The sequence below is a fragment of the Macrotis lagotis genome, chromosome 4 (assembly GCF_037893015.1).
Source record: "Macrotis lagotis isolate mMagLag1 chromosome 4, bilby.v1.9.chrom.fasta, whole genome shotgun sequence".
Lineage (NCBI taxonomy): Eukaryota > Metazoa > Chordata > Mammalia > Peramelemorphia > Peramelidae > Macrotis > Macrotis lagotis.
In genome coordinates this window covers 249,869,888-249,892,833 of record NC_133661.1, presented here as the reverse complement: position 1 = coordinate 249,892,833, position 22,946 = coordinate 249,869,888, and the positions used below count along the sequence as shown (strand labels likewise).

The following is a 22,946-nucleotide window of genomic DNA, read 5'->3' as shown; positions in this document are numbered from 1 at the left end:
AACCAGAAATATAACCAATTCACATTCCATCATGGTCTTTCTTTGCCCTGCTCTTCAAAGAATAGGAATAGTCAAATACAGCTACAACGCAGCCTATTCATTAAAACATCATGAATGTTTTCTATGTTAGCATCCCAGAAAATTCAGCAGCCATATTCACTTTATCTTTGTTCTCTGGTCACTACTTTTACCACTATTTTATATCAAATTTTAAAATTTATTTTTAATACTCTGATAAAACATTTGTGAGGGTAGATGTCAGACTGGCTTCTTCTGGTCTGTTGGATATATACGTTAACCATGGGGAATCAGAACCTCTGTTGGAAGAGGAGCCACCAGATGTAGGTATTCTCAGACCTCATCATTTTTTTTGCTCATAAGGCATATGAAAGCCACAGCAGAGTAATTGGACATTGCTTCACTGAGCTTGGGCCTTTAGAGACACCCAGGAACCTAAAGTCTCATGTGATTTGTTCTTGAAACAGCTAGGTGTTACGGTAGATACAGCATTGGCCCTGGAGTCAGGAGGACCTGAGTTCAAATTTGGCCTCAGACACTTATTAATAACCTAGCTGTGTGACTTTGGGCAAGCCACTTAACCCCATTACCTTGCCAAAAAAAAAAACCCAGTGCTGACTCCTTTGATCACTGATGACTTTTCTTTAAATGTTAATGATTTCTTTAGTCTATTCTAGAATCTTCACAGGAATTGAAATTGGTCTCTTTGGTCTGTAGTTTACAAACTGTTCTCTTCTCATTTTAAAATATCAAGTCATTGAAAGTTTCTAGTTGTGATAGTACATCTGTTCTTGATCTTTCTTGGTTTAGCAGTCACTTCCTCTAGCTTTTTCATTTCTTGAGTTTATAGGTAATCTGAGCTAGATGAGTATGACAGCTTGGTGATCTCTTCCTACCCGCTGATATATCTTGGGTATCCCCTTACCCTGTCTCCCCCTTGAACCATTTTTGTTCTATCCTCTCCCATCCAAAGGTAATTTTTTTTCTTTGTAGAGGGAAAAAACCCTACGCATTACTCCCATCTAAGTATTCTGTGATCCGTTCACATTGGCCTTCTTACCATTCCTCCCACAAAACATTCCATCTCCTAGCTCCGGGCATCATCACTGACTGTCCTCCATGCCATGAATACTTTCCCTCTTCATCTCTATCTCTTGACTTCCCTGACTTGCTTCATCTCAGCTGAAATTCCCTCTATATAAGACTATTCCAGCCTCTATTAATTCTAATGTATCCCAGCTAAGATTACTTCCAGTTTATTTCATGTATATCTTATAGATACTTAAATAGTTATATGAATATTGTCTCTCCCATTAGAATGGTAGCTTCTTGAAGGTTTAGTACAGTGCCGGACACCTGGTAAGCATTTCATAAATACTTATTGACTGACTTAAGTAGACACTCTAACCATCATCATCATTTATTACTTTTGAGTAAAATGAGAATTAATTTTTCAATAGATATGAATAAACATGAAAAGCAAGATGACAGAGAGGAAAACTTGACTGCTAGTTCTATTGGATGTATGATTCTAGGCTAGTATTTAATTTTTTAGTGCTTCTGGGTATATCCTTTAGACTTTTAAGTACCTAGTAGTGGGAAGAATTTTCTTACTGGGAGTTCTGTACTCTAGTAAAGTCACAGATTAGGATGAAACAAATCCTAGACACACATGTAATGTCATTCCCAAGAAATTTAGCATTAGACTCTTGAGCACTAAAACACATTATTTGAGAAATTGTGACTGGCATATTTCCCCATAGAAATAGATTATAGAAGGATTGAAAGGGCAGTTTGGTATATTGGCAGAGAACACTGCATTTGTAATCAAAGGACAAAGATTTAAATTCTGACTATTATTACGACCTATGTAACTTCCTGGAGCCTTGATTTCATCATTTGTAAGTTTGAGGGAATTATACTATTTTATTTCAAAGGTTTCTTCAGCTTTTAATTTTATGATTCTAGAACAAAGGAAAGCAATCAGGAAAAAGAAGCACTTTAGGTATTAGAGCAAGATTATTGGAGAAATATTTCTGCTCAGAATTCCTACATCAGTATCATTCCAACTACAGGATCCTCTATGGTTCTCCTGTCACAGTTACCCTGAAAGACTACTTATAACAGTGATCCACTAGAATTCCAGTGTCTTCTAAACATAAAGTTTGAATTTACAATCATTCCAAATCACTATGCAATTTACAGACTGACCTCTGCTGTACACTTGAATTTGCCTTCCTCTTACAGAGACAATTAAATTGTAATTTTGGACAAAAGTTTTTTGGCAGATGTGATTCTTAAAATTAATTCTAATTACCAAGAGACTTAACTCTTTATCATATTATAAACACTTTTTTTTTTAACATGCCAGTGCCAATATATGGCAAGTAATCCTTGTAAACAATTACTGTTGTTTATTTTGAATTTTATAATTCATGAATTTTGGTGCTATTTATATTTATAGTCTTAAAGTTATTTATCAGTGAACCTAATTCAGATATAGTCTCTTAATGGATTAAAGTTTAAGAGCAGAACTACAAATATAAATTAAAATTTTTTATATCTTTGTTCTTTGCTTTGGAATATTAAGAAATTGGGTATTAAATAGTGATAATAAATTTATCACCAATAATATAATAAACTTACATTATATATAAAAGATATATAATACATTTACATGTATAATATAATGTATTTGTAATAAAATTTATATTATCCAGCTGTAATCAGGATGTAAAACCAACATCAAAAGCAGGCTCTTGCCTTTTCAATGGAAATGACATTAAAGAAGGTGTTTTGCTATCTTCTATGTTGCTGCATTCTCCAGAACAAGTGGACCTGACTCACACATGAATCTTCTATATGTTGTTCTGCCCTATTATATTGTAATGTCTTCTAGAATAGGGAATGTCTTGTGTTTCTATTTGTATCACTAGCCCATAGTATAGGGTCTTGCATATTTATTCCTGGAGGAAGCAGTTTATACAAAGCACTTTTTAAAAACTAAATTTAAATAGTGCATCTTTGACTAGAAGCATCTTATAATATTTTTAGAATAGTGTTATATAGTAATAGCTAGCTTTGATAGATTGCTTTAAAGTTTAGAAATCACTTTATAAATATTATTAAATTTTGTCTTCATAACAACCCTGGGAGAGGCAGATATGTAGTTACCTTCATTTTACAGATGAGGAAACTGAGTCAGCCAGCAGGTAAATAATTTTCCTAGAGTCACATAACCAGTAAGTGTAGATTTGAACTTAGATCTATCTGACTGCAGATCTGGTATTCTTTACACGATAGAGGTTTCATGATTGTTTTCTCATATATTTGTAGTTTGGTAGTTAAGGGTAGTTTAGGGTGAGAAAGTGCTAATTGTATTAAAGTAATCCTTGTATACTTCTTTAATGCTCACTCGACTTGTGTGTGTGTGTGTGTGAGTGTACGCACGCGCATGCATGAATGCACGCACATACACATTTTTCTGGATGTCTTTTTTTTTTTTTTTTTAGCACCATAGTTTCCTCTCTAATTCCTCATTAACCTCCTAGAGGGACATCCAATATAATAAATAGCACTTTTAAAAACAAAATAGATAAAAGAAGAGCGAGGGAAATCAGCATAACTAATTGAAGAAGTCTGGAAATACATTCAGTATATCCTTGTGGACCTTCCACCTTTGAAAAGTGGTGAAATGAAGAGTGTCTTTTATTTTTCTTCTCTGGAGTTATACTTATTCTTTATAATTTTCTTGCACCTTATTTTTGGTAGTTCTTTTCATTTATATGGTTGTATATGTTATCTTCTTGTCTCTGCTACATTCAGCACCACTTTATGTGGATCCTTGGTTCTTGTTATTTGTCATATTCATCATTTCTTATAACTCAGTAATATTCCTTTCCATTTGTGTGCCTGCAGTTCATTTAGCCATTCTCCATTCATTGGGCATTGACTTTGTTTTCAACTCTTTGCTTTTACAAAAAGTGGTGTTTAAAAATATTTTGGTGTTTATGGGTACTGTATTCTTACCAGTGGTCTCTTTGAGGGATAAATCTAACAATCAAATCTTCAGGTGAAAGAGTATGGACATTTTAAAGACTTTATTTACATAATTCCATATTGCATTGAGAAATGAATTTATAGATTCATAACTCCACCAGTAATGTACTGTTTCCAAAGCCCTTCCAACATTGCCTATTGCCCTCTTTTACTATCTTTGCCATTTTGCAAGCTCTGAGGTAAAACTCAGGGTTTTGATTTGCAATTTTTTTTTTGTTTTGGGGTTTCTTTTTTAGGTTTTTGCAAGGCAAATGGGGTTAAGTGGCTTGCCCAAGGCCACACAGCTAGGTAATTATTAAGTGTCTGAGACTAGATTTGAACCCAGGTACTCCTGACTCCAAGGCTAGTGCTTTATCCACTACGCCACCTAGCCGCCCCTACAAATGTCTTTTAACTGCTAAGTTTTATTTTTAAATGTGACCCATGCTTTATCACTTAAGTTATGGCCTTCTTTTCTTTCTTTTCTTCCTTTTTTTTTGAAATGTTATTTTATTTTTTCAATTGCATGCAAAGGTAGTTTTCAACATTCACCTATTTCTAAGCTTTTGAGTTCCATGTTTTTCTCTTGCTCCCTTCCCTCCTACCCCATGACAGTTAACAATCTGATATAGGATGTACATGTATAATCATATTTAATGTATTTCATATTAGTCATGTTGCAAAAGAAGATTCAGAAATGCAGGGGGATGAATCCATGAGAAAAAGGAAAAAATATAAAACATTTAAAAAAGTTAACATAATATGCTTTGATCTGCATTCAGACTCCATAGTTTTTTTCCTATGGATGGCATTTTCCATTACAAATCTTTTAGAATTGTCCTTGATTACTGAAAGCTGAGAGAAGTTGAGTCCATCATAGCTGATTATTACACAGTGTTGTTATTGTGTACAGTGTTCTCCTGGTTCTGCTCACTTCACTTAGCATTAGTTCATGCAAGTCTTTGCAGGTTTTTCTAAAGTCTACTCACTCATAATTTCTTACAGAACAATAGCTCCATCACATCCCTGTGCTATAATTTGTTCAACTATTCTTCAGTTGATGGGCATTCCCTCATTTTCCAATTCTTTGTCTCTACAAAAAGAACTGCTATAAAATAGTTTTGTACGTGTTGGTCTTTTCCCCTATTTTATGATGTTTTTGGGATATAGATCAGTAACTGGATCAAAAGGTATGCACAATTTTATTGCCCTTTAGGCAATAAATAATTCCTAATGGCTCTCCAGAATGATTGGATCAGTTTGCAGCTACACCAAGAGTGCATTAGTGCCTCAGTTTTTCAGCACCCCCCCCACAACACACACACACACACACACACACACACACACACACACACACACACACAGGAGGGGATCATTTTCCTTTTTTGTTATTTTATGATTTTCTTATTATGAATCAACCTAAGTTTTCATGTGAGACAGGACTGGTCTGGTATATAGGATAGTGAATAGAAACTCAGGAAGCCTGGCTCTTAGTTCTATGATTTTGAATAATTTTGAGTGTACTTAATATGTCATGGGTTTTTAAAAATTCACATTCAGAAATTTTGAAAAAATAGAAACTTATTTAACTGAGTATGTTTTTGAAGGATAATATCATTTTATCATTCATTTATGTTGACATTCTTATCGTTGAACTGAATGATCCCCATCCAGTGAGTTAAACAAGATAGTGAATCAACAAGAATCAAGAGTTCAGTAAGGTTCACAATATTAGGTCCATGTCCTTAGACCTTTGGCCATTAACTTAATTAAAGAGTAGCATTAATTAATGCTGATTTTAGAATTGTAGATTGATCTTATTTTCAACTTCTTTCAGTATTTGAAGGGTAGAATTTGTTGATTTTTTTTTGTGTGTGTTACTGAATGGATCTATAGTCTTTCTCTTTCTGTTATTGTTAAAAAACAACATTTCAATGATGGTTTTGTCTTTACTTCCTAGTCATTTCAGTATTCTTCCTCTTCAGAGTTCTTCCCTTTAAAACAGACAAACAATTAAACAGCAGCATCTTATGCAGTGACTGCGTCTGTCTATTGTTTTTTGGATGACTGAAGCATTTGAAGAAAGTTGAAGGTGTGTTATAGTGAACATCAGTTGAATGTTTAGTCATCAATATGACTTTTATGCTTGCCTATTTGTAATTGTACCATTCTATACTGAAGTGTCTTTCCACAGAAAGTTGAAAATACTTTTTCTATTAAAGTCCTCCCTGGATGCCTCACTTGACTTGGTGATGACCATGGGCTCCTGAACGCTTATGGCAGATGAGGTCAAATTCTAGTGGGTCTTGTCCAGCTGGAAAGTCTTAAGGTATTTGACAGTCTGGTGGTTGTCAAAAGAGCATCCTAGTGAAGTTTGAAATTACTCTCCCACCAGGTTGGCTTCATGGTGAAAAACTTTTTGGCTGTCTTGAAAAAGCTATATTTACTTGAGTTATAAAGAGGCTGTTATTTTCATCTGTAGAAGGAGTACCTATAACAGGAAAATCACAGATTCTTAAACTTTTGAAGTAAGCTATGGACTAAATTTCCTTAGTGATAGGGAGTTGCACTATTTTTGTTTCAAATCAGAAATCCCTTATTAAGCATCTTCTACATTCAAAGCAGTGTTCTGGTTTGTGGGGATGAAAGACAAAAATAGCTCTTGATTCCGGGAAACTGTTTCTGAGGAGGTGAAATACTTACACAGAAAAGTAAATCCAAGGTAATTTAAGGAGGGAGAGAAAGTGAGCATTAAAATCTAAAGGCATCATGGGGCATGAAAGTTGTGCCATGAAGGAAGAATTTTTTAGAGGAAGGGTACTAGTTGCACAAAAGTCAGAGATCAGATTTAAGAAAATAATTAATATTCCATTGTGTTGAAAATACAGATTTTGTGCAGGGGAGCAATGTTAAGTAAAGTAGGGAAAGGTAGGTAGGAGCCTCATTGTAGAGGGCCTCCTTTGATGGACAGAAGAGTTTGTTTATAGTATTAGAGGCAATAAATAAATAGGGAGCCTTTGACGCTTTTGAGTAGAGGAATGGATAACAGAGAGTTTTGGGACTGTAGAAAGGAGAGGTAATTTATTTACCCTTCAGGGTTTTTGTCCTCAGTGCTATACTTGACTCCATTGGGGGCAGGAGTGTGTGGAGAGGAGGATGAAAATATGTGCCTAAGTAACTTAGATTTTAATTTAATTAGGGGAAAATATGATCAACAGGTTTGAATCAATTAGAAAGCAATAAAAGAAAGTGGTTAAGTCTTGTACAGTCTAATTGCAGCAAATTCAGAGAAAGGAGAGATCACTGAAAGGTTGGAGTAGCTTCATGAAGGAAATGGAATTTACTGTGTTCTTTGGGTATAAGATGGCAAGATAAAAATGCATAAACATGGATTAAAGATTAATCTTAAGTGAATATTAAAAGAATCATCAGTACTCTTTCTGATGGCAGCAGGAACATTAAAAAGAGATTGAGGGAGAGGAGGAAGAGATGTGGAGGAGGTATTTTTAGAGGTGTTGACTTTATATATCCCAAGGAAGTTTTGTTTGTGGTTGCAAAAACTTACAAATGCTTACTTGTCTTTACCATGTTTTGTCTTTGTCCTTTCTGAAAAAGTCAGGCACATATACTGTACGCATTCACACACACTTTTATTCCCCCCCCAAACTTACTTTTTTCCAGGGTAAGTAGCTTGTATAAGTGATTCTCAAATTATTTCCTTTGTAGGAACAACAGCAGTATTGGTACAAACAGCACTTGCTTAGCCTACAGCAAAGGGCAAAAGCACATGCACAGGGACAGCAACCACTAAAAGGCCCTGGAGTAGTGAAAGATGCACCAGAGCCAACAAAAGAAGAAACAACAACCAATCAAATTCCTGAACCTCCTTCATGTCAGGATCCCCCGCTACCACCCCCGAGTGAAGAGGTGCCACCTCCTCTCCCTCCTGATGAGCCCCAGGTAAACCAGACAATTAATTCTTTGGCATTAGGTAGAGGTTTTTTAATTTTTAATGTAGCCTGCATATGTATAATTTGGAGAGGAAAAGACCCAAAAGAACAGTATATGCAATGACTTTAGCAATATAAAGTTAAAAATTTAAGAAGAGAATAAAAACAAAACTCATGTTTTGATAGTTCAGCAGAACAGATTCCTGTATTGACCATATCCGCAAAATATATGTCTTGGTTTGCATCCTGAGTCCATCACAGTTCTAGCAGGAGATGGGTGGTATACTTCAGCTTGGGTCCTCTGGAATTGTGGTTCTTAATTGTGTGGATAGAGTTCTCAAGTCTTTTAAAGTTATTTGTTTCTGTGATGTTATTATTCTTTAGCTTTTGGGTCCTCTGGAATTGTGGTTCTTAATTGTGTGGATAGAGTTCTCAAGTCTTTTAAAGTTTCTGTGATGTTATTATTGTATAATAAAATACTTTCCTAACATTAAAAAACAGTGTAAAGATAGCATTAAAAAGCAACAAAAATCAAGTCAAATACAATAGATCATATTAATACCATGTTGTCAGAGTTGAAATATGCATCCTTCCTTTTCTGTTTACAATTGGCATGCTTATAAAATTGAAAATAGATATTAATTCTAAGCATACTATTAGGTGATTTTCCTTAATTGAGAGGGGGGAGATAAGCGGGGATGCAGATGGTTTGAGCAGTTTGGAATATGTCTGTTGTCTCAAAACAAAATGTACCAACCACAAAAAATAACCTTTTAGAGAAGAATGAATGCATGGCTACATCCATCACTATCTAGTAGATTAAGCAAAGTATCTTTTCTCTTGGCTTAGTTTTTAGATGATAGACCCTTTAGTCTACACTATGTACTTCTAGATGCTGAAGAGTTATTTGGGTAGTTTATAGACTTTTCAAAGTTTGAAAGATGTCAAACATTGTATCCTTTTTTATTTTACTCTTAAGTTATTTCTAAATTATTTTGTATTATATAGCAGTATGTTCTTAGCATTGCAATGTAGGGATATATCCTGAGTACAAAGTACAGTTAAGTGCTAGTTTAGGAAAATGAGAAGAAATCGTGCTAATCCAAAGCTCATAGTTCCCCCAGAAAGCTTAAATCAAGAAATTGTTGCAGTATAATAGTTTCCTGGTCCCATTTGTTATAAAAGTTGCAATAAATGGAAAGAAAAGGATTGTAACTCTTTTTAGCTTTTATATGAGAAAAAGAAAGTAAATACATTAATATATAAGTTCATTCTCTGATTAAGGACTGAGGATTTTGCCTAATAATTTTGAGAATAATTACTGCCATGTTCATGATTGAGTATGCCTTTGTGGCATAAGGGAATAAACATTTGTCAAGTTGCTGCTATAGGCCAGGCACTGTGTGAAGCACTTTACAAATATTGCCTCATTTGATCTTCAAAAGAACCTTGTTAGGCCATTGCTATTATGAAGAACCATGAAGTAGAGGTTCTTCTTTACCAGTTTGCATACTTGGTAAGAAAGATGGCCTAAATTAGCTAGACAAATTTTGAGGACTCAGGGCTCTATGGGAAATTTTAAAATGCTATGCATATCTTAGGAATTTTTTTATATATGTGTGTGTATTATGTAATAACCTTGATTTTGTGTTCTTTTTTTTCTTTAGTCTGAAGACCCTGAAGAAGAGGCTAGATTAAAGCAATTACAGGCTGCAGCAGCACACTGGCAGCAGCATCAGCATCATCGGGTTGGCTTTCAGTATCAGGGGATAATGCAGAAGCATGCTCAGCTACAGCAGATCCTGCAACAGTACCAGCAGATCATACAGCAACCACCACACATACAGGTTACTTTCTTATTAACTGTTCAGTGTAAAGAGTATGAGCTTTGTTCCTAGGGACTAAGATCACAGAATTATTGGATAATAGATTTTGACCATAAAAGACCCTGATAAACTTGTTACTCCAACAACTCTTATTTTGTTGATAAGGAAGCAGGGCCCCACAGCATGGAGTTTGAACCGAGGTGCTCTTATTCCAAGACCAACATTTTTCCACAGTACTATGCCTTTTCTTTATTAGTTCTTTTCTTTCTAAGCTATAGAGAGTACCAAAAATTTCAAGTGAAAACTAGCAGCTTCTGCCGTGGTTTCCAATTGCCTAGCACTTTTCCTTATGACTGAAAGGGTTTCTGCTTTTGCAATAGAACTTGAAAGACCCCATGGTGGTTCTGTACTATGCAGTTTCTTGTCCACTTCCAGACTAAAGGTGTCAAATAGTGGTCTCCATCTATTAGGATTATCTTAGAAAATTGACTTTACTATATTTCTTCTGGAATCCTATGCAAAAGCACTATAAAAGGAGATAAATATTTTAGTTGTCAGTATAGTTCAATTTGTTGAGGAAGTACATATTTCCTTTAGTGATTTTCTGCTTATTTGGTTTTTTGAGCAAATGGTAAATGGAAGACATGCTAAATAAATTATCAATAATAAAAAAAATTATTTTTTAAAGTAATAAGCATACTTTTCTAAAATCTTTATAGTTTTTCTTTCTCCCATGTGCTTAGTTTCTTGATTACAGTGAAACCTCTAAATCTTAACTATTTTAATTTAGTTATTATGAAATTGAAATTTTATTTTTTCTCTGTTTTATAGACTATGTCAGTAGATATGCAGCTGCGGCATTATGAGATGCAACAGCAGCAATTTCAGCATCTTTTCAAAGAATGGGAACGAGAGTTTCAGCAGTGGCAGGATCAACTCCATACCTATCCTCACAAAGATCAGCTTCAAGAGTATGAGAAGCAGTGGAACTCATGGCAGGGACATTTAAAAGCTACTCAGTCCAACCTTCAGGAGAAAGTGAGCACACTGCAGAATGTGAAAAATCAGTATATGGGAAGCATGACAATCCCACCTCCATTTGTTCCATATTCTCAAATGCCTCCAGCAATACCGACAATGCCCCCACCTGTATTGCCTCCTTCTCTATCAACATCATTACCGCCACCAGTGATGCCCCCTACTCTGCCTGCCACAGTGCCACCACCTGTGATGCCCCCACCAGTGATGCCTCCTCTACCAACATCTGTTCCCCCACCTGGGGTGCCTCCATCTCTGCCTTCAGCTGGACCTCCACCAGTTCTGCCTCCACCATCTCTCTCTTCAACTGGGCCTCCACCTGTTCTTCCTCCACCTTCTCTCTCTTCAACAGGGCCTCCACCCGTTCTTCCCCCTCCATCCCTTTCCTCAACAGCAGCACCACCTGTCTTGCCTCCCCCACCTTTGTCATCAGCAACACCCCCTCCAGGAATGCCTCCCCCAAATCTTACTTCAGCAGTTCTCCCCCAAGGGTTACCGCCTCAATTAACTACCACATCAGTTCCACCAGTTGCAAGTTCTCAAAGCTCAAAACCTCCAGACAAACCTAGACCAGCACTACTTCCTACTCCTATATCCTTTGGTTCACCTCCACCTTACCATCCTCCAATAAAATCATCCATGGGCTCTTCAGAACAAGTGAACTCTAAAGCTCCTCTGCCGTTCAGTTCTTTCTCATCTGAACATATGGAATCCAAAATTCCTACTACAGGATCTTCACCTGCTTCAAACCAGCCTGGTAACACAATTAAAGATCCACCAGTGAGATCAGGTGGACTGCTTCCAGATCCTCCTAGAAGTGCTTATTTGGAAGGTCCAAGGGGAGGTCCTAGGTATGTGTGATGCTTCTTTCCTGATTATGATTTGTATAGGGACTAATGTTGTTAAAAACTCCATTAACTTAGTTATAATATGTAGTTTCTGTTGTCTTTTTGTTGTTGGATTGTTTATACTTTTGCCTTTGAAAATTACCGATTTGCTTAAAAGGAAAAAAATCTGTTCTATCCAGATTTATAGGCTAATTCTATAAGATGTCTAAAGAGCAACTATTATTCTATATAAATTATTTCCACAAATTAAGAAAAACTCTACCAGATTTCTTTTTTTGAGACAACTATAGTCCTGTTATTCAATCTGGTGAGGGATAAGGCAAAAACGAACTCCAGACCAATACTAACAATAAACATTGTTCAAGAATTTTAAATAGAATCCTAGAAATAGAAATAGATAATAGAAAAATATATTTTAAAAATTCCACTGTGATCCAGTTTGACTTATACCAAGTAATATCAAGATAGTTTAGTGGGGGATTTTTTTGGTTATTTTTTGGTTACCCAAGTTCACACAGCTAGGTAATTATTACCTAATTATTAAGTCTGATGCCGCATTTGAACTCAGGTGCTCCTGTCTCCAGGGTTGGTGCTCTATCCACTGTGCTACCTAGCTGCCCCTAGTTTAATGTTAAGTAAACAAATAATCATTTAAAATAAATGATTATACCAATAGTTACAAAAACTGATTTTGATGAAGTACAGTCCTTAATATTTTTCAAAATATTTACTGCATTTATTAATAATTTATTTATTTTTACTTTAATACAATAATCTTGTGAAAGTAAGCATAAGCCCCTCCCCCCAAAGTATAACCCTTATTATTAAAAAAACTTAAATGATGATATATCAAATAATAATAAAAAATTTAAAGGCATAGGCAGTTTTAAAATGTAAAGAGTACATATCTAAAACTCTTAAAGCTGTCTGTGTTTGCAATGAGGAAACATTAGAACCTGTTCTACTTAATACATGAATAAAGCAATGCTGCTCTACTTCTAGTGTTTTTTTTTGTTTTTTTTTTTTTAGGTTTTTGCAAGGCAATGGGCTTAAGTGACTTGCCCAAGGCCACACAGCTAGGTAATTATTAAGTGTCTGAGGGCAGATTTGAACTCAGGTACTCCTGACTCCAGGGTGGGTGCTCTATCCACTGCGCCACCTAGCTGCCCCTAGTGTTATTCTTTAAAGACACATACAGAAGTGTTAAAGACTAACAAGAAGGAAAGAGAAATTGAAGGCATGAATATTTCCAAAGAGGAAATATGATTTATTTTAAAAACAACTGGGAATCAAATAAACTAATTGAGATAGTTGTTTCAATGAAGGAAGAAGTTTCAAAATAAATTCACAGAAAACACCAGTGTATCTGTGACAAATAGGACAGTTGTTTTTAGTAACAAAATCTAGGAGGAAATAATAGAAAGGGAAAATCACATTCAAAATAACTACAGAAAATACAAAATAACTGAAAGTTTACCTGTGAACACACTGAGGACATAATTACAAATGCAAAATGCTTATTTTGGGGAAAGATCTTTTAAATGCATTTGTGGTTTTTCTTTAATATTGTATGTGAAGAATGTTAGAATTCATTTGAGAACTGTTTGTTTATATGCATTCTCCATTGAGAAATGACTCTTGGTCATTTGCCTTTGTTTTCTCTTTATTTTGAGATTTTGAGTATCATTGCCTTGTAGAGATAGTTGATAAAAAAAATTTCAAGATATTTTTAAAGAAATACTGATGAAAAATTGGAGGAGCATTCATTGCTCATGTTTGAACTGCAACACTAAAATTAAAATGACAGCCAATTAAATGGATATGGTGAGTTAGACAATCTTTTTCATGTGGAGGAACAAATGGTCAAAAACTTCAAGCAAAGTAAAGGAAAAAGTAGGAGTGAAGAAGTCTGAGGATAGTACTTTCAGAGCTCAGTTATATTATAAATCAGTATTCATCAAAACTATTTGATGCTGGTTTAAAAGTAGGAATGTAGATCAGAGAACTAGCTAGATAAGCAAGGTCAGAAACTATCAAATTCAATAAACAAGTATTGAATAAACCTGAGCATATTAAGTACTTGGGAAAGAACTCACTATGTGGCAACTACTGTGAAAACTGGAAAATATTTTGACAGTTGGGAAGAACATCAAAGTCAAGTACATTTCAGAACTATGGCTAAGGAAAAAATTATTAGCCAAACAAAAGATAAAAGGGATCACATAAACATATATAATTTAATTACATAAAATTAGAAAAATTTCTGTACGAATCTAGCTAACACATAAAGAATAAGTAAGGAACTATTATTTAGCATAGAGCTATAAATGATTTTTTTCCCATCAGTTGGAGTGGTTGGCCATTGCCTTCTGAAGCTCATTTTACTTCTGAGAAAACTGAGGTCCATAGAGTTAAGTGACTTGTACATCTAGCCTTAGAGGCTAGATGTAAACTTAGCTCCTCTTGATTCCAGGTCTGGTACTCTGCCAACTAGCTGCCATCTATAGAAAGTTAACACAATTCTTGTAATATAGTAATAGTTGACATTCCTATAACTGGTTTACACTTATATGACACTTGCTACCTGCCAGGCACCATGCTAAGCACTTCACAATTTTTATTTCATTTGATCCTCACAGCAACTCTGGTGTTGCTGTTAACATCATTCCCATTTTACAGATGAGGAAACCAAGGCAAGCAGAGGTTAAGTGACTTACCCATGGTCACAGAGCTAGTAAATACCTGAGGTCAGATTGGAATTTGGGTCTTTCTGACTTCCTTCACTACCTGGCTGCTCTTGGTACTATACGGCTGCTCTTGGTACTATACGGCACCTTTTCTAACAGTGAAGGTGTAGGTCTGCATTGATAAAGGAGTATTTTTATGAATGAATTAAGACTTTTGATCCAGAAAAAGATAAGGACCATGCCCCAGTGAATAAATGGTATTTAAGGGGGAATTGCAAAGCTATAATAACCCTAAGAAAGATGACTAAATCACTGAATGGGAAGTTAATGCAAAATCACATTCAGCATATTGGCAAAGATGATAAAAAATAGAAAAGACATTGCTGGAGAGGCTATGGGAGTGCTATTATTCTGTTAATAAGCAGTTTCCAGTTCTGGAAATAATTTTGGTATATGCTAAAGAAGTGACTAAAATGCTCATACCTTTTGATCCAGATAGGCTTATATTTCAAAGATATAAAGGTCTATTGTAAACCAAAAAATTGAAGTTTTTAGTGGAACTTTTTGCGTTATCAGAGACCTGGAAATAAATTAAGTACCTGTTCATTGGAGAATAGCTAAACAAATTGAGATATGAATGTAAAGCAGGAATTTCTTAATCTTTTTTGTATCAATGAAAATATGTAAGATTATAAATTATATTGAAATATAGTTATCAAAATATTTGTAAAGAACAAATTCATGAGTCAGGTTAAGAACTCAAAAAAGTAGAGGAATATTAATATAGAAAACAATGAATGTGAAGAATTTAGAGAACCATAGGCAGATTTCTGAACTGACCCAGAATGCAGCTAAAAAGAACTAAGAAACAATGTCATGTTGCTTACAGTAACTTAAGTGGAAAGAACAGTAAAACAAAAATGAGTGTGTGGGGGGTGGCTAGGTGGCGCAGTAGATAGAGCACCAGCCTTGGAGTCAGGAGTACCTGGGTTCAAATCCAGTCTCAGACACTTAATAATTACCTAGCTGCTTGGCCTTGGGCAAGCCACTTAACCCTATTTGCCTTGCAAAAAAAAAAAAACCAATCACCATAGCCACAGCTCCTCTGGGCTCTTCATGTTCCTTTATCACTTTTCAGTTTCAAACACACAGCTAGAAAATCCATTGTTGGCTTGCTTGGTTTTTCCAGATCCACAATAATGACAAGGAACATGTATGTAAAATTTTACTTTCTGAATTTATTCTGCCTCGTCAATCAGAAAAACATGTCTTTTTTTTTGAACCATAGTTTTCATTTAGAAAAGGGGAAAAAGCACCTTTTGATTTTGAATAAATATTTATAAATAAGACAGTTTTAAAGTTTTACTTTTTATTATTTTTTGTCTTGATGCTTCCTTTACCACATTGCCATTTCCTGAACTATACTGCTCTCTCTTCATTAAACTTTTCCTAGTGACAATCATTTGAAACAGACTTGAGCATTCTGTACCTGTGATCATCACCTTTAGGAAAGTGTTATGAAAACAAAGTTTTTGTTCTCTGTTCTCCAAACTAAAAGTTAAAAATTACTTTCAAAGTCTGTTTAAAGTAAAACTCTTGAACAAGATCATTATTTCAAGCACAATTTACATTGTAGATCCAATTATATTTCATAATTTTGTTACTCCTTTTATGTGTCTCATTACTAATCCAGGCTTATAAAAATTGTATTTTAGCCTTTTTTTTACATTCATAGAATTTTAGATGTGACCAAGGCTCTGGAAATCATCTTATTGTACAGTCCCTCTGAAACCTAGAGAATTTAACTGACTTGTCCAGGTTCTTACAACTTAAGATCAGAACCCATCGTGATCAGAACTCATTTCTCTTAACTCCTATTCTACCACATCGCCTCTCATGAATATTAATTGAATTTGAATTGCCTTTTTCCTTATCATAGGGGCTCTGCCAGATGCCAGCTTTGTAAGATTATGACCCTGTGGAGTAACATTTCTTGTTCTTGGGTTAAATGTGCTTGAAACTTCACCAAAAGGATTCTGCTTTAAAGAGAGTCAATTTAATTTAACTTCTGAAACAAAGTAACATTTTCCTTATAACCAGCTGAAATATTATCTATCCTGTTCCTTGTCCTCTTTATCTGAAAGTTCTGAGCTATATATATATGAAATGACTTAAACTGTTTCCTAAGCCTTTTCTTTTTTGAAATAACATACCAAATAAAACTTTAGTGCTAAACCATTGACATTTTTATTTTTAAGACATAATAAAATAATGTATTGCTGAAAGTATGAAAAATCATCTAACTTTTAATTCCTATTTGTTTCAGTAGTAATTCAAGAGATATTACTAAAGATTGCTATTTTTAAAATAAGAGAACTTTGCTGTTATATAAATTTATTCTTTAAGTTGTCCTTTTTTAGTTATTAGCATGCTTTGTAAATCATAAATTTCTCTATTATTTAGTTATTGTTTATATGTATAATGATATTTATTTTCTAGAAAATTTGGATGATAGTATCAGGATTTGAAAAATCTGTCTTAAGACCTATTTAATAGAGTTGCCTGTGGGCCATAGTTTGTCAGCCTTTGTTTCTTAGAGCACTGGTGCCAAGATGGAACTTATTTCATTAGCTTTATTGAAGCTATTAAGGAAAAAAATATGGTCTTAAATCACTTATAAGATAAATGATTTACATATGTAGGATTTTTTCTACCTTAATGATTTAAGTTCCTTAAAATATCTTACTTTGTTTATAGGTTTGATGGTCCTCGAGGAAGATTCGATGCACCAGGGGCAAGATGTGAAGGACCAAGACCTAAAGGACCTCGCTTTGAAGGACATCGTTCAGATGGTCCACGACCCAAATATGAAGGGCACCACTCAGAGGGTGCCTCTAAGAGCAAATGGGGGACAATTCCCCGAGGGCCAGCATCTCAGTTTTATATTTCTTCAAATACTTCTCAGGGTCCTCGACAGAGTGGACCACAGTGGAGAGGTTCCAAGCCACCTTATGGGCATCAGCAACAGCAGCATCCACCCAAATCACAAGCAGAATCTCATCTTGGAAACAAGGAACCTTTAACAGACTCTGGCAGTGGCCAACAAAAAAACAACAGAATGTCTCCAATTCCATTTTCTCTTACTGCAGATGCTAAGGATTCAAAGTCATTTCAGTCCAATGAGAAACTAAAAGATACTCAACATGATGTTCCCCAAACTGAAGTCCAATCAGGACCTAATGATCCTTCAAACTGGAGCCAGAATTCTCAAAATATGGAGAAACAAATAGATAAGACTGGTCAGCCTGTATCTGCACAGTGTCAGAAACCCTTTTCAAACAAATCTTCATCTATTCAGTCAACTTTTCCCTCACGAACAGGAGGAATGGATGGGGGAGGACCACCACCTATGTCATCATTAACTACAAATAATGATTTAAAATCTGTTGGTGTTGGTATCCCCCAATTAGAAAATAACCAGGACAAAGGTTTGCCTAGGCTAGATAATAGAGATCATAGACCAGAAGGCAATAGAGGTAGTAGTTCATCTTACAGAGGTAGGGGACAAGGAAGAATTGAAGACATGCGGGATAAGGGTCTGACAAACAGAGGGAGAGGACAGATAATCAATCAGGGCCCTGGAATGGGCAAACCAGAAGACATTAGAGAGAAGGTGTTAGGCAGAAGGGAAGAAAATCGAGAAAAGATGGGCAGGCAAGAAGGCAGTCGAGAGAGGGTAATGGGAAGACGATCAGGCAGCCGAGATAGAGGGTTAGGGAGGCTTGGAAGTGGTAGGGAGAAAATTCCAGGTGGTCAAGCAGATGGCCAAGACAGAGGTAGAGCTGGCAGCCGGGAAAGAGGACCTCCTCGGAGGGCCAACAGTCAAGAGAGAGGACCTCCTAGAAGGGCTGGGAGCCGAGAGAGAGGACCTCCACTTCACAGGGCTGGGAGCAGAGAAAGGGGACCACCTCGACGACCTGGAAGTCGAGAAAGGGGACTGGGCAGACCTGAATTTGGTCGGGATAAAGGTATACCGAGACTAGAACCTGGTAATGTAGATAAATCAGTTAGGATTGGAGATGGGGAAAAAATGCCCCCTTATCATCGAGATGAAGCACCTAGAGCTCCCTGGAATCATGGAGAAGATAGAGGGCATGAAGACTTTGCATTAGATGGTAGAAACGTCCCTCCTTTAGAGCGAGAAAGACTTGATGATTGGGATAGAGAGAGATACTGGAGAGAATGTGAACCAGATTATCAAGATGATGTAGATCCCTACAACAGAGAGGACAGATTTTCATTGCCACCTTCTCGGTCCCATGATGTCGATCGGCGAGGACCTTGGTGGGATGATTGGGATAGAGATCGGGATATGGATCGGGACTTCAGGGATATGGACAGGGACATGGAAAGGGATCGGGACAGGGACCGAGACCGGGACCGAATGGGAAGACCTATGGATATGTATGATAGAGATATGGATAGAGAATGGGACAGAGATTACATGAGACCAATGGATGACCAAGAATCACAATTTCATGAACGTGATATTCCCCCCCTTCCACCTTTGCCACCTCTGCCTCCACTTCCACCTTTGGATAGATATCGTGATGATAGATGGAGAGATGAAAGAGACAGAGATCACATGTATGATCGAGACCTTCGTGACAGGGGGGAATTGAGAATTCGAGAATATCCTGAGAGAGGAGAAACGTGGCGAGAAAAACGGGATTACCTTCCTGAGCGAATGGACTGGGAAAGAGAACGCTTGTCAGACAGATGGTACCCATCTGATGTGGATAGACATTCCCCTATGGGGGATCATATGCCACCTATTCCTCCATCACACCATTCTTCTGAAATGTTGGGAGGAGAAGGAAACTTGGACTCTGATCAGTCTATTGGAGGGGTTATGGTCCTTAGTCAAAGGCAGCATGAAATAATTTTGAAAGCTGCACAGGAACTGAAAATGTTACGGTAAGTTAACAACTGAAGATAATTTCTTCAGTCAAAAAAGCATTTAAAGTTGTTCAGAATGATCTAATCTACTTTGTTGGAATTATTAGTTCTTTTCAAGTAGTTTTAATTTGGCATTCAGTGCTGTCATTTTTATGGAAGATGAAAATTCCTGGTATGATAATATATTCCCAGTTAGTTGTTTGGTGGGACTTGATTGAAGATGATATGATTTTTTAAAAAAAATTTATTTAAGGCAATGGGGTTATGAGTGACTTGCCCAAGGTCAACAGCTAGGCAATTAAGTGTCTGAAGCTGAGCTTGATTTCAGGTCCTCCTGACTTCCAGGGCCAGTGCTCTATCCACTGTGCCACCTAGCTGCCCCGAGATGATTTTTTTTTCATTATTATTATTATTTAAAATTTTTTTTTGAGATGATGTTTTAATACTACTGTAGGCATTTGAACAGAAAGTGAGGTTAGTGATTGTCTATTTACTTTTGACTACAATCTCTTTTGCCTCTGCTTCATTTCTGTGATTACTACCCTTAATGTAGCCTCTTTACCTCTTGCCCAAACTGTTGTAATAGCTTTCTAACTTGATTCCTTGCTTCTGAATCTCTGCCTTCTAATCTGCCTTCCAATCTCATTGTTGCTAAAGTTATTTTGTTGAGATATAGGTCTTTTTTTTTTAAGGTTTTTGCAAGGCAAATGGGGTTAAGAGGTTTGCCCAAGGCCACACAGTGTCTGAGGTCGGATTTGAACTCAGGTACTCCTGACTCCAGGGCCGGAGCTCTATTCACTGCACCACCTAGCGGCCCCTAGATCTTTTTTTAATTGATATATTATTTTATTTTTCCAATTACATCTTATAAAAGTTTTTCAACATTGATCCGCAGGCATATACGTATTTTTAAATTACATAATTTCTTTCCACTCTCCCTTCCCATCCCCCTCCCCTTGGCAGCAAACAGTCTGGTAAAAGATTGTACATAGACATTTGTTTAACATGTTTACAGATTAGATTAGTCATTTTCTGTATGAAGAATTAGGATTGAGGGAAAAGAAAGAAAACCATGAGATAGGAAAGAAAAACGTAAGAGTAATTTTTTAAACGTGAATATAGTGTGCATTCAGATTTTGTCAGGTTTTTTGTTTTGTTTTGTTTTTCTTCCTCTGCATGTGGATAGCATTGTCCATAGCCAGTCTAATTTGGTTGTCCTAGCTCTCTGAACTGCTGAGAGGTACTGCATCCATCAAGGTTGATCAGCTCACAATGTTGTTATTAATGTATACAATGTTCTCTTGGTTCTGCTCCCTTTGCTCAACATCAGTTCCTGTAATTCCTCCCATGCTTCACTAGAGTCTGATAAGGTACAAATCTTAACTGACCACGTCAGTCCCTTTGCTCCAAAAATCTTAAACAGTTTTTTTGGTGATTACTTAAAAAATAAGGATTTTTTGGCAGTCATGACTACTTGTCCTTTTCAACCTTGAGCTCTAGGAGAAGAAAGTAATATTAATATGAGAATCCATTTATGCATAACCTTCTTCATTCTCTAAAATATTGCTTTTTACGCCATCAATGCATTTTTCACATTCTAATTGTCTCAGACAATTTTTGTGCTCCTCTTCCCACCCCCCCATCCCCTAGGATTATAAACTAAAGGGTAAGGACTGTCATTTTTCATCCCTAACACCTTTCATGAGCCTTTGAATTGAACTGATACATGTGAGTTATAAGTTTCTGCCCTAAAAAATTAAAAGTTGTTATTTTGTCTTTATAGATCTCTTGCCAGCTATGTTTTTGTATATTTGACTTTTCAGTGCTCAGATTTCTTAAAGTGATGACATCTTTGTCTTTTTTCCCCCCTAATGAATAATTTGATAGAGGGTCAGTTCTATTAAATTGAATATGAGAGAATCAGTGCTTACTAGATCTTGTCATAATTTTAAAATACTCTTATCAAACTTAACAAATTTCTCATAGTTAAATCTTCAGTATTCTTTGATTTTCTGGAAATCAAAAACTTGAACCATATCCATAATTGGAAGTGGCTACCTTTATTTGAGGTTATGGATTTTTTTACACTGTAAAATATTTTTTGCAGTGGAATAGAAAATAGAATCCAAATCTTTTGACTCCAAGACTAATATTATATATATATTTGTGTGTATATGTAATTTAGACCTTTAAAACATTTGTCCTGATTATGAAGTAGGAACTGAGAAGTTAATAGCAGCTCATCCAGTCTTTTTAGTAATTCTTCAGAAAATTTTTATTAGATTCTGGGCCCTTTTATATAAAGGAGTAATCCATTAAACATTTATTAAGTGCCTACTGTGTACCAAAGTACTGAGTGCTCTAAATGCTGGGAATACAGTTAATGGTAGAAAATAAAATTCCTAGGGGCGGCTAGGTGGTGTAGTGGATAAAGCACCAGCCTTGAAGTCAGGAGTACCTGGGTTCAAATCCAGTCTCAGACACTTAATAATGACCTAGCTGTGTGGCCTTGGACAAGCCACTTAACACCATTTGCCTTGCAAAAACCTAAAAAAAAAAAGTTCCTGCCCTCAAGAAGCTTATAGCAATCCCTGAATGTTGCTGATCCAGGCTACCAGTTATAGATCATGCTAGTTGAGGATAAAGCTGAAGTTCTAGGACAAGAGAGTAATATTGATATGATAATATCACAATAGGAAAAAATGAAGAGCCCATACAGAATTATCAGTTAGAGAAATCTGTTATAGACACCATGGGTCTGAGAAAGTAATATTATAGACTTTTGAAAGTATATTTTCCCAGAAGAAAGGACTAAATCTTTTTCCTTCAGAATTTCTGGAAAGTGGAGAGAAAAGGAGATATATGTTATAGAACACTGATAATACATGCTTATTCTTTTTGCACTATCTTTAACCCTAACCAGGTTTCATTTTTTAAAGAAATGTGTTTATCTTTGTCTATTAAAATTTCCCCTTTCGTGAATTCCCTTTCTAAAGAGTCACCTCATATAGCAGTATTTTTAGGAATGAGAAAAAAAAATTAGCAAAACATTACAAAAATATGAAAATAATGTTTATGTGTTTTTCCACACTGGTGGAAATATAATTTTTCTTTGTAATTTTGCAGCATTCACTTTTTTAAAATTCATTTTTATTAAAGATATTATTTGAGTTTTACAATTTTCCCCCCATCTTGCTTCCCCCCCAACAGAAAGCACTCTGTCAGTCTTTACTTTGTTTCCATGTTGTACCTTGATCCAAATTGGGTGTGATGAGAGAGAAATCATATCCTTAAAGAAGAGAAGAGAAATCTAAGAGGTGACAAGATCATACAATAAAATATCTTGTTTTTTTTCTAAATTAAAGGGAATAGTCCTTGAACTTTGTTCAAACTCCACAGCTCCTTATCTGGATACAGCTGGCACTCTCCTTTGCAGACAGCCCAAAATTGCTCCTGATTGCTGCACTGATGGAATGAGCAAGTCCATCAAGGTTGATCATCACCCCCATGTTGCTGTTAGGGTGTACAGTGTTTTTCTGGTTCTGCTCATCTCACTCAGCATCAGTTCATGCAGATCCCTCC

General features: G+C 35.9%; 1 protein-coding gene across 1 annotated transcript in view; it reads left to right on the top strand.

Annotated features, from left to right (window-relative positions):
- The window catches only part of YLPM1 (YLP motif containing 1), a 64,082-nt gene that overhangs the window by 5,069 nt on the left and 36,067 nt on the right, over nt 1–22,946 (top strand). Inside the window, 4 exon segments of the mRNA XM_074235715.1 lie at nt 7,783–8,016; nt 9,674–9,853; nt 10,664–11,721; nt 17,163–19,382. Of these exon segments, the coding sequence (XP_074091816.1) occupies nt 7,783–8,016; nt 9,674–9,853; nt 10,664–11,721; nt 17,163–19,382 (3,692 nt within the window).